Source organism: Mobula hypostoma, chromosome 8, assembly GCF_963921235.1.
Source record: "Mobula hypostoma chromosome 8, sMobHyp1.1, whole genome shotgun sequence".
In the NCBI taxonomy this organism is placed as follows: domain Eukaryota; kingdom Metazoa; phylum Chordata; class Chondrichthyes; order Myliobatiformes; family Myliobatidae; genus Mobula; species Mobula hypostoma.
In genome coordinates, this window is record NC_086104.1 from 154,163,946 (window position 1) to 154,178,409 (window position 14,464).

The 14,464-nt window shown below is 42.3% G+C and overlaps 1 protein-coding gene across 2 annotated transcripts in view; it reads right to left on the reverse strand.

Annotated features, from left to right (window-relative positions):
• Positions 1-839: 839 nt before the first annotated feature.
• Positions 840-14,464, reverse strand: part of tmem150aa (transmembrane protein 150Aa) — a 56,707-nt gene continuing 43,082 nt past the window's right edge. For both annotated transcript variants that reach the window (XM_063057128.1, XM_063057129.1), the window contains exon 7: positions 840-1,627. In XM_063057128.1, coding sequence (XP_062913198.1) covers positions 1,389-1,627 — 239 coding nt within the window. In that variant the 3' untranslated portion in view covers positions 840-1,388. The remainder of the gene's footprint in view (positions 1,628-14,464) is intronic.

The following is a 14,464-nucleotide window of genomic DNA, read 5'->3' on the forward strand; positions in this document are numbered from 1 at the left end:
GACAGGGCACTGATTTGTTTTAGGATGGATTCAGACACCAATCAGATCAGGAGCTGTTGTATATTATCGGTTAGAATTTGTCTGGGATGGTAACACAAAATGGGTATGAGCAAATTAACCCCATCACCAGCTCCAGCCACCTTTTTCTACCCACCTAATATTACACTCAGTAATTCCCTCTGCAATTAAGCTGCCAGTTTAGTACCAAGCCAAATTTCTCTCCTTTTGACTTTTCTGCCAAGTTAGTAACCTCACAGAAGCAAGTGAGGACCATCCAAAAACCAGCATTCCCTTCCTTGTTAAATGACAGAGAGCAGAATGCTTCTTGAAACATTGGCTTATCCATGTTCCTGAACACTTGCTGTTATGCCATCTATAGAAATCACTTAACCTGTCTCAGGGAGGGTGGGAGAGTGGGAGGGGGAGAGGAATAGCACCAGCTTTCACTTTTACCTTTTTTTAAGGGTGTGGAGTGTAGCACCCTGTAATGCAAGGCATTGATCAGGGGCAATCTCTCCACCCATTTCAAATAAAGTAATCAGGTTATCAAGTTCAAGATCAAGAGCTTTTGTATATTATCCGTTAGAATTTGTCTGAAATATCAGTATATTATCAGTAAGAATTTGTTACAGAACAGGCATGAGCATATTACCCCAATCCCTGCCTTAGCAACCTTTTTACTCACCCAATATTTTCCTCCATAACCATAAATCCAGTTTAGAGCCAAGACTAATTTTTCTCCTTTTGATCTTTCTGCAAAGAAAGTAACCCCACAGAAGCGAATAAGGACCATATCTTAAAAAAACAGCCTCCACTTCCTTGACGAATGGCAAAAGGTCGACAAAGGTACTTTATGGTTTCTTTGTTGAAAGAATATTGAATATTACATAGAGAGTATGGCCAATTCCTTTTAGTATAGGTTCCATGGAATTTGACCCAAACTCTCTACTTTCTAGGTTAGATAGATTAAAATTAAACACTTTACAAAGAAAAAGAAGTGGCCTGAGTGAATTTGAAAACTGTATATCCAAAAGTACTCATCTTAAATTTAAGGATCACTTGACAAAAAATAAGCTACACAGGACCTGTGATGTCACTCCCAATCTTCTGTGACACTGTGCGTTAATCCAAGGCTGCTGTTCTGTGAAATGCCAGTGGCCCGTTTAGTTTAGCTTAATGAATAACTAGCCGTCTGAAAATGTGATTTGAGGAGTCTGTGCCACTGTTGTATTACATTAAATCGCAGACTTGCACCAAGATACAAAGGGTCAAAGTTGCTGTGGGTCAAATCTTGACTTCTGGTAACCAAGTAGAGCTGAGCCTCCCACGCGCCCCTGACGTTCAGCTTCCAAGACCTCCTCACAGTGACCGCCTAGTACCAGAGTGGGTTAAATCATAGCAATGCTCTCTGGGTTATTATTTAGGTGTGCTGGCGCACTGCTGCCCAGCGATTTGGAGCTCTTGCTGCGTCCACTCCTCAGAATAGCCAGCACTGTCTCTTTGGTGATTGAACCGAACTCAAAGGAGAAGGTTCCGTAGAAAACCAGGACGTCAACTGTAAAAATCCACTCACACACGGCAGCAGCATGCTGCAGCAGAGAGCTTTCATGAATAAAAAATATACCACCTGAGTGCAGCTGTTAAGGAAAGAGCTTGGAAGAAAATAATTCTTACCCAGGAAGAAAGCAAGCAGTTTAGTTTTGGTCTTTATGCCTTTTTCTCCACATACCCCCAGTTCCTTCTGGGGGTACTGCCCTCTTATGAGGTACAGTTCCAGTTCAAGTTCTGGTTATTGTCATTTATATGCACACTTGTATACCACCAAATGAAATGAAGTTTCTCTGGTCCATGGTGCACAACACAGTACATATAACTCACACACATAACACATAAGGTAATATTACCACAAATACATTAGGAAATAATATAAGTGCATATGCCATACAACCTTTTTTAATTTGAGATACAGCGCGGAATAGTCCCTTCCGGCCCTTCGAGCAATCCCCCGATTCAATCCTAGCCTAACCACGGGACAATTTACAGTGACCAATTAACCTACCAACTGGTATATCTTTGGGCTGTGGGAGGAAACCAGAGCACCTGGAGGAAACCCACATGGTCACGGGGAGAACATACAAACTCCTTACAGACAGTGGCAGGACAGTTAAAAAGTAAACAGTATAACGCTTCTGATGCTTCATATGTGATGCCAAGCTGTATCAGCCCTTGCCCTTCCCTTCGACTACATCAGTGATGTGGAGAGGGGGAGCCCACTGCATGGGCAACGGCGGGTTCTTCAAATCTTCCCGCCCAGATTTGCGCCCTGAAGAGGACACAGTCCACCAGAGGCGCAAACCCAAGATACCCTGGGATTAACGGCTGCTTACTATGTGGTGAGACGTGGGTAATGACAGGGAGTTCAGTAGCCTTATGGCCTTGGGGCAGTCACTGGAAATTCGGTTGTCTCTGGCTCAATTATCTTTTTATCTGGGTAATCAGACTGCAAACATTAGAATATTCTTCAAAGAAAAACTTTACAGACATTCTCAAACCTCCCCAGTGCAGAACCACTTGCACTTCAAAGTGGCTGGTGACTTACAGTATGCAAGCACCCTGTTTTTGTTTTCAGTGAGCAAACCAAACTTGAAGGTCACTGAATTTCAATGAAATATTGAGGTCAGTTTCTACAGACAAACAAATCTGGGATCTTTCTGTGGTTTACTTCAAGCCATGGCTGCTCAAATCAAATGGTAGCTTAATTGGCCACTCTAAATTGCCTGTAGGTAAGTGATAGAATTTGGTGGTGGGGTACCAAACAGAAATGGACTCTACTGCCACATCATCCATGTCAATATTTTGCCCATATTAGGTCCATCCCTTGCCCATTTAAGTGCCAGTCTGAATGTGTTTGACTCCATCATCTCCACTGACAGCAAGTTCCAGATATCAAGAAGTCTGCATCAAGATAAAATGATATCATATCCCCTTTAAAATTTCCTTTCCTCAACTTCATCCTATGCTATCTTGTTCCCGTACCGGTGGGAGAAAGTTTCCGACTAACTACTCTATCTATGTCTCTCATAATTTTATACACCCCTATCAGGTCAATCTTTAGTATCCCTCACTCCATAGGAAACAGGCCCAGTGCATCCAATCCCTCCACTTAATTAAAGTCCTTCAGATTAAGCAACTTCCCTACAGGAAGGATGTGATTGCATTGGAGAGTTGCATATCTTCTACACTCTTGCTTGAACAGCCACATCCTTCCAGAACAACCGTAACAAATACAGTTCATCAACACCATATCCACTTTGATTACTGAGCTAAAATGGATTTTTTTTTTGCTTTCAATTGTTCTTATAAAATGTACGTGTAATTTATCTTTTTATGAATGCTGCTCATCTGATGCAATATGCCTGTGATGTTGCTGCGAGTAAGTTTTTCATTGCACCTATCCGTACAGCAATAAAATCAACTTTGATTTTATAACTGCACAGAATACTCTGGGGATATGACTCTTGCCATATGACTCATGTACAAAATCTCCACCCCACCCCCCATTTTTTTTGGCTGGAAAGCAGTATCCTATAATCTTAGTCAAAGTCACTGCTGTCCTTTCCAAGGGAATCCCTAAGATACAACATACACTCAGTGGCCACTTTGTAACGTACCTCCTGTACCTAATAAAGCGGCCTCTGAGTCTATGTTCATGGTCTTCTGCTGATGTAGCCCATCCACTTTAAGGTTCAATGCGATGTGCATTCAGAGATGCCCTTCTGCACGCCACTGTGGTAATGCATGGTTATTTGAGTTACTGTCACCTTCCTGTGAGCTTGAACTATTCTGGCCATTGTCCTCTGACCTCTCTCATTAACAAGGTGATTTCACCCACAGAACTGCCGCTCACTGGATTTTTTTTGTTTCTCATAACATTCTCTGTAAACTCAAGATTGCTGTGTGTGAAAATCTCAGGAGGTCAGCAGTTTCTGAGATACTCAAACCACCCCCTCTGGGACCAGCAATCATTCCACAGTCAAAATCACTTAGATCACATTTCTTCTCCATTCTGATGTTTGGTCTGAACAACAACTGAACCTCTTGACCATGTCTGCATGCTTTTAAGCCTGACTGATACTTTTGCGTCAACGAGACGCCGTAAGTACTACGTCGCCACAAACCCTATGCAAAGCCGACGTGGATCCCTACGCCAGAGCCTACGTTGCTGCGACGTGCACCTCTCCCAAAATGTAACTATGCGTTGCGGCAACGCAGACTGCAGCAGCTGTGATTGGTCCGCTTGGAAGCATCGCATTTCATCGTACGCTGCAATAGCTTCCCATTGGGTGACTGAAGGGCAGGGAAGGAACTCTGGCTGCAATGCTTTCCGTAAAGCTTTACAGACCTCCGAAATTATGGAGGACACATTTCACTTTTACGAAAAAAGACGCTCGCTTCTTGTTTACCCCGAGAAAGACTACCATGACCATTAAGCCTTGCACGGGCAGGTGTGTGCGCATGTGTGACGTGCACGAGATGCACTGCGACACAGACACACCAACGCACAAGTATAAATGCTCACAACGCACGTGAGTCACTTGCGTAGGTTACGGCGTCGAGTTAACGCAGAAGTATAAATCAGCCTTTAGGCATTGAGTCGCTGATTAGATATTTGCATTAATGAGTAGGTGTACCTAATAAAGTGGCCACTGAGTATAATCCTTTAGATTACCTCGTTCTCACTTGTTATTAAGTAGGAAGACTGAGGATCTGATAAACAGCATTCTAAACAAAAATGGCAGTCATAGAGCAAAGCAGCTTTAAGCCCAGGCTAGACGGAAATACAATGTGAACACTGAGGTTCTGATGTGTTTCAACTGTACAGCAATAGTGCCTAGCAAATTTATTTACCAATCAGCAAGAGGAAGCCAACTGCCTCCACATTTTGTTGTTGCCACAGTAACAAATGGATAGTGCTTTGGTTTGTGAATGAAGATGAAATTGATTGGCTAGCTCAAAGTAGGATGATGACTCCAAATGATTTGTGCCTCTGGTCAGATTGCTGCTTCAAACCTGGACCAACAGACATTCATCATGTTACCAACCTTTGAGTTAAAAGCATCTTTCTAGCTCTCCTGCATAAGCCTTTACTCTTCTTTTTAGAACAGCAGTTCCCAACCATTTTTATGCCACGGACCAATATCATTAAACAAGGGTTCCGTGGACTCCAGGTTGAGAACCCCAGTTCTAAGGGCTTCAGAATAGCTGTGTTTCTCGTGTCTGCTGACTTGTCCATCCCTAAAAATCTACATTTTTTTTAACCAATTCCTCTGCAACTCCCTTCTCATCTTTGCTCACGGCGTTGTAATAAGGGCACTTCAGCTGGGCTTTTTCAGTATCACAGCGGATATTTACAAACAACGTACTTAGATCATGGCTTTTTCTAACTTGATCTGTTAAAAATTAAGCAGAGAATTAGTATAGATAGGTATCTGCTAGTTGGCACTGTCAGGAGTGTGAGAGTATGAAAGCATGTGTGTAAGGAGGAACGGGGCTTGTCTTGTTGTTATTTTGTTGCTTGTTGTGTTCTGTGTTGTTCTGCCGAGCAACGTGAGGATGATATGTTGGCCCCGGAATGTGTGATGACACTTGCGGGCTGCCCCCAGCACATCCTTAGATGTTTTGGTTGTTAACGCAAATGACACACTTCGCTGTATGTTAACATGTACATGTGATAAATAAATCTGAATCTGCTTCTGTGCTGCATGACGCTAAAGCAGGGGTTCCCACCCTGGGGTCCACAGACCCCTTGCTTAATGGTATTGGTCCATGGCATAGAAAAGGTTGGGAGCCCTGTCCTAGAGTAACTCACATTAATATACCATCCCTACCAATCCCTTCACTGGAGTACAATCACACCAAGACCAGGTGATCAGGTGATCAAAAACAGAGATAAATGAGAATCAATAATAAATATTTATGTAACACAACTCTCCAACTTGATGGTGTGAATATTGATTTCTCCTTCCAGTGCACAAATCCCATCCCCTCCCCATTCCCCACTCTGACCTTTCACTTCTTCCCACCTGTCTACAGGTCTCCTCCTCATTGCTTTCTCCTATAGTCCACACTCCTCTCCTATTGGATTCTTTCTTCTCCAGCCCTTGATCTTTCTTACCCACCTGGCCTCATCTAACGCCTTCCAGCTAGCCTCTTTCCCCTAGTGCCACCTTTTTATTCGGGCATCTTCCCCCTTCCTCCTAAGTCCTGAAGAAAAGTCTCGGCCCGAAACGTTGACTGTTTACTCTTTTCCATGGATGCTGCCTGACCTGCTGAGTTCTCCAGCATTTTATGTGTGTTGCTTTGGATTTCAGCATCTGCAGATCTTCTCATGTTTATAATACAACTCTAGTGACTGCAATAATGAAAAACCATAACTCTTATGATAAAAAAAAGCCAAACCTGTTGCTTGGTATGTTTCGCTTTGTGTTCTATGTTGGTCTGCTGAGCATGGTGGGTGCTGAAAGTTGGTGACACTTGCATATCCTTCGGTGCATTGGTTGTAATGCAAAGGATGTACGTATTTCACAGTATGTTTCAATGTACACGTGATAAATACGTCTGAATCTCTAAATTACACATTTGCCCAGATCTTCATTTCAGAATCAGAATCAGGAGCAGATTTACTATCACCAGCATATGTCATGAAATTAGTTTTGTAGATATTTGAAGTTTTGCATGTTAAAAGTTCTTTTCCATTTCCTCACATGAAAACGTTATAGTTAAAATACCAAATACAAATAGGAAAATCCAAGACTGGTGGAGATTTGAGAATAAAAATAAAATCATGGAATGTTGGACATACACAACTGGTCAGACAGTATCAGAAATGTTACTGGGACAATTTTACAAATGTTACTAACAACATTAGCTAGGTTGATTGACCAATTTGAATGTGGATGTTGGAAAACCATGTTGAGAAGCAGTCTTGTGCTATAATTGGTTGAATAGTCTGTCTACACATCCTATGGAGAGGAGGTAGGATGGGGGTTGGAGAAGTATCATGTGCAGAAAGCAGGCAGCACAACCAGAAAACATATGGTATTCAAGTTGATGTATTCTAGCAGAGATAAAAATGTTATTACAGTTCCTGTTAATGTCAGATTCATTAACATTATCATAATGTAAAACCCTTATCCTCAAATAGAGACACAGGGAAGTGTGGAATGTATCAAATGAGAAGACTACATTATGGCAGAAGCTATTTGTCTCAACAGTATATGCTGACAAGTATCCCTGTCAGTATGAATTAAACACGTAATTCAAAGAATATTTAACTAAACTAAAACCGCCCCTGGCTAAAATGTGTGGAGAAATGTAGATTTTGACTAAGTAGCCAGACAATAAATCATTACTGACATCAGGATTTCAAAAGACAGGCAAAGTCAAAAGGGAAGGGAGTCAAATTCTGGTCATCTAAACCTGGGCCCTGTGCATAAAGAACAATTTGAATGTATTAGCAGCAGGGTAAGCCACTGCTGAGAATAAGGTTCTCTCTCTCTGGAAGGATATGGTTTGAATGATTGATATAAGAGCACCACTTAAGGAAGCCAGTAAGTGTGGCTTATCAGCATGATCCCCCCCCACCCCTCCCTCCCCCTTATCTGGTTATTTTTATTCCTCTCCACACTTTGTGGTGCATTGGACGGCAACTTTGCTGTTTTTTTAGCATTTTGTCTGTTTTTTTTTAATGAGGCCAAGTTGCTAGTCTAATGCTCAGCCCAGCATGGATGGATAGCATGAAGGGAGCCAGCTGGATTCGAACCTGAGACCACTTGCCTCAAAGTCCTGTGCTGATGACACTTCACCACCGACCAGCTAAGTGTGGATTATTGGCATATTCTACCCCCCCCCCCAATATCTGGTTGCTAAAACAATAATCACAGTAACACAAAACTGATTAATGTCCTCTATTCTACCTGAATAAACTAGACAAAATTTCCCAAAGAGAGGATAAAATGAGAGTGATTGTGTGTCAATAGGTCATTGTGCACCTGAAACATTTTCTCCTAATATAGCCCACTGATCTCTTCCTCTGGCAGAATTATTCCTTATGACCAACAACTGTACAGCAATATCACCACTTCATTCCTAGATGACAAAATCTTCATTTGAAAACACTTCGTTTGATCTTGTTAATAGATTCGGTCTGAACTAAGGTTTTTTAAACACCAGGCTGTGCAGCTGGAAATAACCTGCAGGCACAAAGAAATTCTGAAATCAGTCGGCTGCACTGCATTTCCTTATAAGGCATGGGTTCCCCTGCAGCTTCCAGCTCCCACACTGCAGTCATTTTCTTGTGCAAAGATCTGCATTAACTGCTTTTAACTGCGCAAATGTCAAATTTTCTTCCCTTTACATAAACAGTTCTGTGGCAGTTTTAGTCACAAGATGAGATCATTAAATTATAGCAAAGTTAATATTTATCCACTCAAGAAATCTGCATTTTATTGCTGGAATGTTTTTGGAAAATGTTGAGATTGAAGTGATTGGCGATAAGGACTGCCTACTGCAGTCCGTGGTGTTATACCAATTGGAATGAATAGGCGAAGGCTAAACACACCACCATTTTCTAGTCAGAATCAGATTTAACATCACTGGCATATGTGAGATAGGATTCTCAATGTCCAGTTAGAAATCGGATGGCAGAGGGGAAGAAGCTGTTCCTGAATCGCTGAGTCTGTGCCTTCAGGCTTTTGCACCTTCTCCCTGATGGTAGCAATGAGAAGAGAGCATGTCCTGGGTGCTGGGGTCCTTAATGATAGATGCTGCCTTTTTGAGGCGCCACTCCTTGAAGCTGTCTTGGGTACTACGGTGGCTAGTGTCCATGATGGAACTGACTAATTTTACAACTCTCTGCAGCTTACTTTGATCCTGTGCAGTAGCCCCCCCACCCACCCACCCCCACACCAGACGGTGATGCAGCCTGTTAGAATGCTCTTATAATAGAAATCAGAATTTTTATTTGTGCAAATGTGAAATCATGTACAAGAGTGACTACAAATGAAAATCTGACAGCTTAAACAATGTCTTTGAATGGAAAACAATAGCTGTTTCACAGGAATGCTTGTGTATGAATAATTAAGTCTGCAAAAATAACAATACAGAAAAAGACAGGGAAAAGGATTCGAATATCTAGTACATCAGCTGCCTTACAGCTCTAGCCACCCAGGTTTAAGAATGATCTCAGTGCAATCTCTTCTGCCTTTGATCACATTAGGTTTTCTCCGGTGATTTTGTTTCCTTCTATATCCCACAAATTTGTGGGTTAGTGCTTAATTGCCCACTATAAGTTGTCCCTTTTATGCAGGTGAATGGTAGGATCTGCGGCAGGGGCTGTTGATGGGAATGTGGGGAGGATAAAAGGGCAAGCCAATGGTGAATGCAGGTTGGAGATACATCTCTATCAAAGGCACCCCTTCACTCTGCTAGTCTGCATGTCACCCCTAGGCAAGGTGCATCACCTGCTTAGCCCCCCATTCAGGGTCACAGAAGCCATGGGAGCAGCTGGTACATATCACAAGTCCTGGTTATGCGACCACTGATGCCAGGCAGACAATCTCTGAAGAGTATTGATAATGGCTGGGGTCACCCGTATTGTAAAGGCAATGCCCAGAGGAGACAATGGCAGACCAGTTTTGTAGAAAACTTTGCCAAGAACAATCATGGTCATACGACACGGCTCATAATGATGATGATGATGAATGGGGAATGGGGGTGCTCTGTGAACCAACATTGACTCAGTTGACCACAATGGAACTTAGGACAAGAATTAGGCCATTTGGCCCATCGGTCTGCTCCGCCATTTCATCATGGCTGATCCATTTACCCTCTCAGCCCCATCTCCTGCCTTCTCCCCGTATCCTTTCACACCCCAGCCAATCAAGAATCTGCCCTAAATATACATAAAGACTTGGCCTCCACTGCTGCCGCCTGTGGTAAAGGATTCCACAGATTCACGATGCCATTACAGCATCAGCAACTGGGTTCAATCCTGTCACTGTCTGTAAGGAGTTATACATTCTCCCCATGACCACATGGGCTTCCTCCCACATTCCAAAGATGTACGGGTTAATAGGTTAATTAGTCACAAGATGTAATTTGGCAGTGCAAGCTCATTGGGCTGGAGGAGCCCGTTACCATGTGTAGCTATAATTTAAAAATTTTTTTAAATCCCCTTCCAACTATTCTAAGTCTTCACCTTAATGTCTTCAGTGCAGTTGAGAAAGAAGTGTTGTTTCCATCATGTCAGCTAACATCAATTATAAGTTTATTTGGCTGAAGTTCTGGAGCTATAAAGATATTTTGTCCCCAAATTAACTTTCTTTTGTGTGCTTGCGACCACCAGTGAGTTTACACGGAGTAGAAAGATGGCTTTCAATAAAATAAATTAGTTAATTGAGAACTCAGATACTTGGTGGAAAGTTAGCTTTCTCTTGCTTGGCTTTCATGCTGCTGCATGTTTATCAGCTTTTAAAATGAGAAGCAAACATAACTCTCAGCACTGATGCTTATGCAAAGAAACACTGCAGTACCCACAGAAATTAATTCCAGTTCCAAATAGAGAATATATACTCAGTGGCCATTTTATTAGGTACAGGAGAGGAACCTGGTGTGGTTTTCCGCTGCTTCAGCACATCCCTTCAAGGTTTGAAATGTTGTGCATTCAGAGATACTCTTCCAAACACCACTGTTGTAACACATGGTTAGTTGAATCACTATCACCCTCCTGTCAGCTTGAACCAGTCTGGCTATTCTCCCCTGAACCCCCTCATTAACAAGGTACTTTCACCCACAGAACTGCCACTCAGTGGATGCTTTTTTCTTGTTTTTTGCCCCATTCTCTGTAAACTCTTGTGATTGTTATATGTGAAAATCCCAGACGATCAGCAGTTTCTGAGATACTCAAACCATCCCGTCTGGCACCTACAATCATTCCACAGTCAAAGTCACTTAGATCACATTTCTTCTCCATTTTGATGTCTGGTCTGAACAACAACTGAACCTCTTGACCATGTCTGCATATTATTATGCAGTGAGTTACTGCTACATGATTGGCTGATTAGATACGGTATTTGCATTGACAAGCAGCTGTACATGTGTACCTAATAATATGGCCACTGATATACATTCTGTTCTTGGAACATTATCACTATCCAGAGAAAGGCCTGTTCACCTGCTGTCTGAGATCCTCAATCCAGACATGGGCTCACATCTACAACCATGAGAGGATCCTCTAGTTCTCTCCTACCTTGCATTACCAATCCAGAACAATGGTATGGGAGCAGCAGAGCATCGGACCGGGAGTTCCTACAAAGGACTGCGAGAATGGCTGAGAAGATCATCGGGGTCTCCCTACCATCCGATAGGAACATTTATCAGGAGCGCTGTATATGTAGGGGCCCTTAGTATTATTAAGGATCCCATCCATCCATCCAGCATCCTCTTTGACTTTCTACCATCAGGTAGGAGACTCCGATGCATAAAGACAAGAACAGTCAGGATGGGAAACAGTTTCTTCCCTCAGGCCATTAGGCTTCTTAACTCCCTGCAGTATCATATTCAACATGTCACTGGTTAACCTATTCCGTATTTAATTTATGCACTTTAACTTGTTATATATGTGATTCATTTGTGGATTTTATCCTTACCTCCATAAGTTATCGTGTTATGTGTACTACTATGCTTTACATGCTGGTTTGGAGAAAAATTATCTTGTTCTCTATACACATTATATGTGTGTATATCGTTAAATGACAATAAACCTGAATTGACTTGACTCATTCGTCCTCATGCCTGCTTAAGAGAGGACTAAGAGATGTCCATTATCTTGTCCCTGGCTCACATCTCAAATATGAAGAGATTTCTTTTGGTCACAATTCAAGCTTGGCCAAGATGCTGCAATTTTCTAGAGCCAATGTTCTCACTATCTTAGCGCTAACTCTTACTGAACAAGTTTTCAACTGCCAAGTGCCTTGAATTACCAGTCAATGCTTGTGGCCCTATATTATGGTTATTTAGGTAGTAGAAATTCACCCTTACTGAATTCACAAATCACCAACCAAAATTTTGGAAATATCGTGTTAAGGATCATTCTGGAGTTATGACATTATGGATAGCATAACCAATGTCAGGAAATAAAATCTGTACATAATTTAACTTCCAATTTATACTTGGTAGCCAGTGAAAACCAATTATTGGGTGTGGGACATTCTGATCCTGTCCCATTGAAATACAACATTGAAACATAGAAACATAGAAAATAGGTGCAGGAGTAGGCCATTCAGCCCTTCGAGCCTGCACCACCATTCAGTATGATCATGGCTGATCATCCAACTCAGAACCCTGTACCAGCCTTCCCTCCATACCCTCGATCCCTTTAGCCACAAGGGCCATATCTAACTCCCTCTTAAATATAGCCAATGGACTGGCCTCAACTGTTTCTTGTGGCAGAGAATTCCACAGATTCACCACTCTCTGTGTGAGGAAGTTTTTCCTAATCTCGGTCCTAAAAGGCTTCCCCTTTATCCTCAAACTGTGACCCCTCGTTCTGGACTTCCCCAACATCGGGAACAATCTTCCTGCATCTTAGCCTGTCCAATCCCTTTAGGATTTTATACGTTTCAATAAGATCCTCCCTCAATCTTCTAAATTCCAACGAGTATAAGCCTAGTTCATCCAGTCTTTCATCATATGAAAGTCCTGCCATCCCAGGAATCAATCTGGTGAACCTTCTTTGTACTCCCTCTATGGCAAGGATGTCTTTCCTCAGATTAGGGGACCAAAACTGAACACAATACTCCAGGTGTGGTCTCACCAAGGCCTTGTACAACTGCAGTAGTAGCTCCCTGCTCCTGTACTCGAATCCTCTCGCTATAAATGCCAGCATACCATTCGCCTTTTTCACCGCCTGCTGTACCTGCATGCCCACTTTCAATGACTGGTGTATAATGACACCCAGGTCTCGTTGCACCTCCCCTTTTCCTAATCGGCCACCATTCAGATAATAATCTGTTTTCCTGTTTTTGCCACCAAAGTGGATAACCTCACATTTATCCACATTAATTTGCATCTGCCATGAATTTGCCCACTCACCTAACCTATCCAAGTCACCCTGCATCCCCCTCACAGCTAACACTGCCGCCCAGCTTTGTGTCATCCGCAAACTTGGAGATGCTGCATTTAATTCCCTCATCCAAGTCAATAATATATATTGTAAACAACTGGGGTCCCAGCACTGAGCCTTGCGGTACCCCACTAGTCACTGCCTGCCATTCTGAAAAGGTCCCGTTTATTCCCACTCTTTGCTTCCTGTCTGCCAACCAATTCTCCATCCACATCAATACCTTACCCCCAATACCGTGTGCTTTAAGTTTGCACACTAATCTCCTGTGTGGGACCTTGTCAAAAGCCTTTTGAAAATCCAAATATACCACATCCACTGGTTCTCCCCTATCCACTCTACTAGCTGCACAAGACACTGGTGAGGTCTAATTTGGAATATTATGTGCAGCTTTGGTCACCTACTTACGAGAAATACGTCAGATTGAAAGAGTGCAGAGAAAAAATTACCAGGATGTTGTCAGGACTTGAGAACCCAGGTCATAGGGAAAGGTAGAATAGGTTAGGACTTTGTACCCTGAGCGAAGAAGAATGAGGGAAGATTTGTCAGAAGTATACAAGGGTATACACAGGTTAAATGCAAGTTTTCCACCGAGGTTGGGTGAGACTAGAACTAGAGGTCATGGGTTAAGGGTGAAGGGAACTTATTCACTAAGAAGATGGTGAGTGTGGGGAACGGATTGCCAGCTGAAGTGGTGTATGCAGGCTTGATTTCAACATTTAAGAGAAATTTGGATGAGTGTATGGATGGGAGGTACATGGAGGACTCTGGTCTGGGTACAGGTCGATGGGATTAATAGGCTAAATGGGCCGGAAGACATGTTTCTGTGCTGTAATGTTCTTTGACTCTACATAGAGGAAGACAATAGATGAATGTTCCTCTTGGTAGCATACTGTTAAAGCTGGATCCTTACAATTTAAGGCACAGTTCAGGACAGGTCTGTTTTCTCATGTCTGTTGCATATTCATAGAGCTGTCACTCATCACTGTAACAAAAGGGGGATATTTTGGGTGTCTGGAATTTGTACGCAAAGCTTTTGGAACACACACCAGTACTGAATATTCAAAGTCATTCTGTTAGTAGGGGTGTGCTATCCTATGTAATTCTATAAATTAACTTGACTATATTCCAAATGTTAAAATAGGTGATCACAACACTTAAAACAGTAGTTAATTGTGTATTATTATCTTTGTGTTGAAGTATAAAACATCATTGTCAGGAAAGTGAGATTCCCTTGGATTTTCCTGGACCTTTTCCCTGGAGTTTTCTGTGTGAATAAAGAGT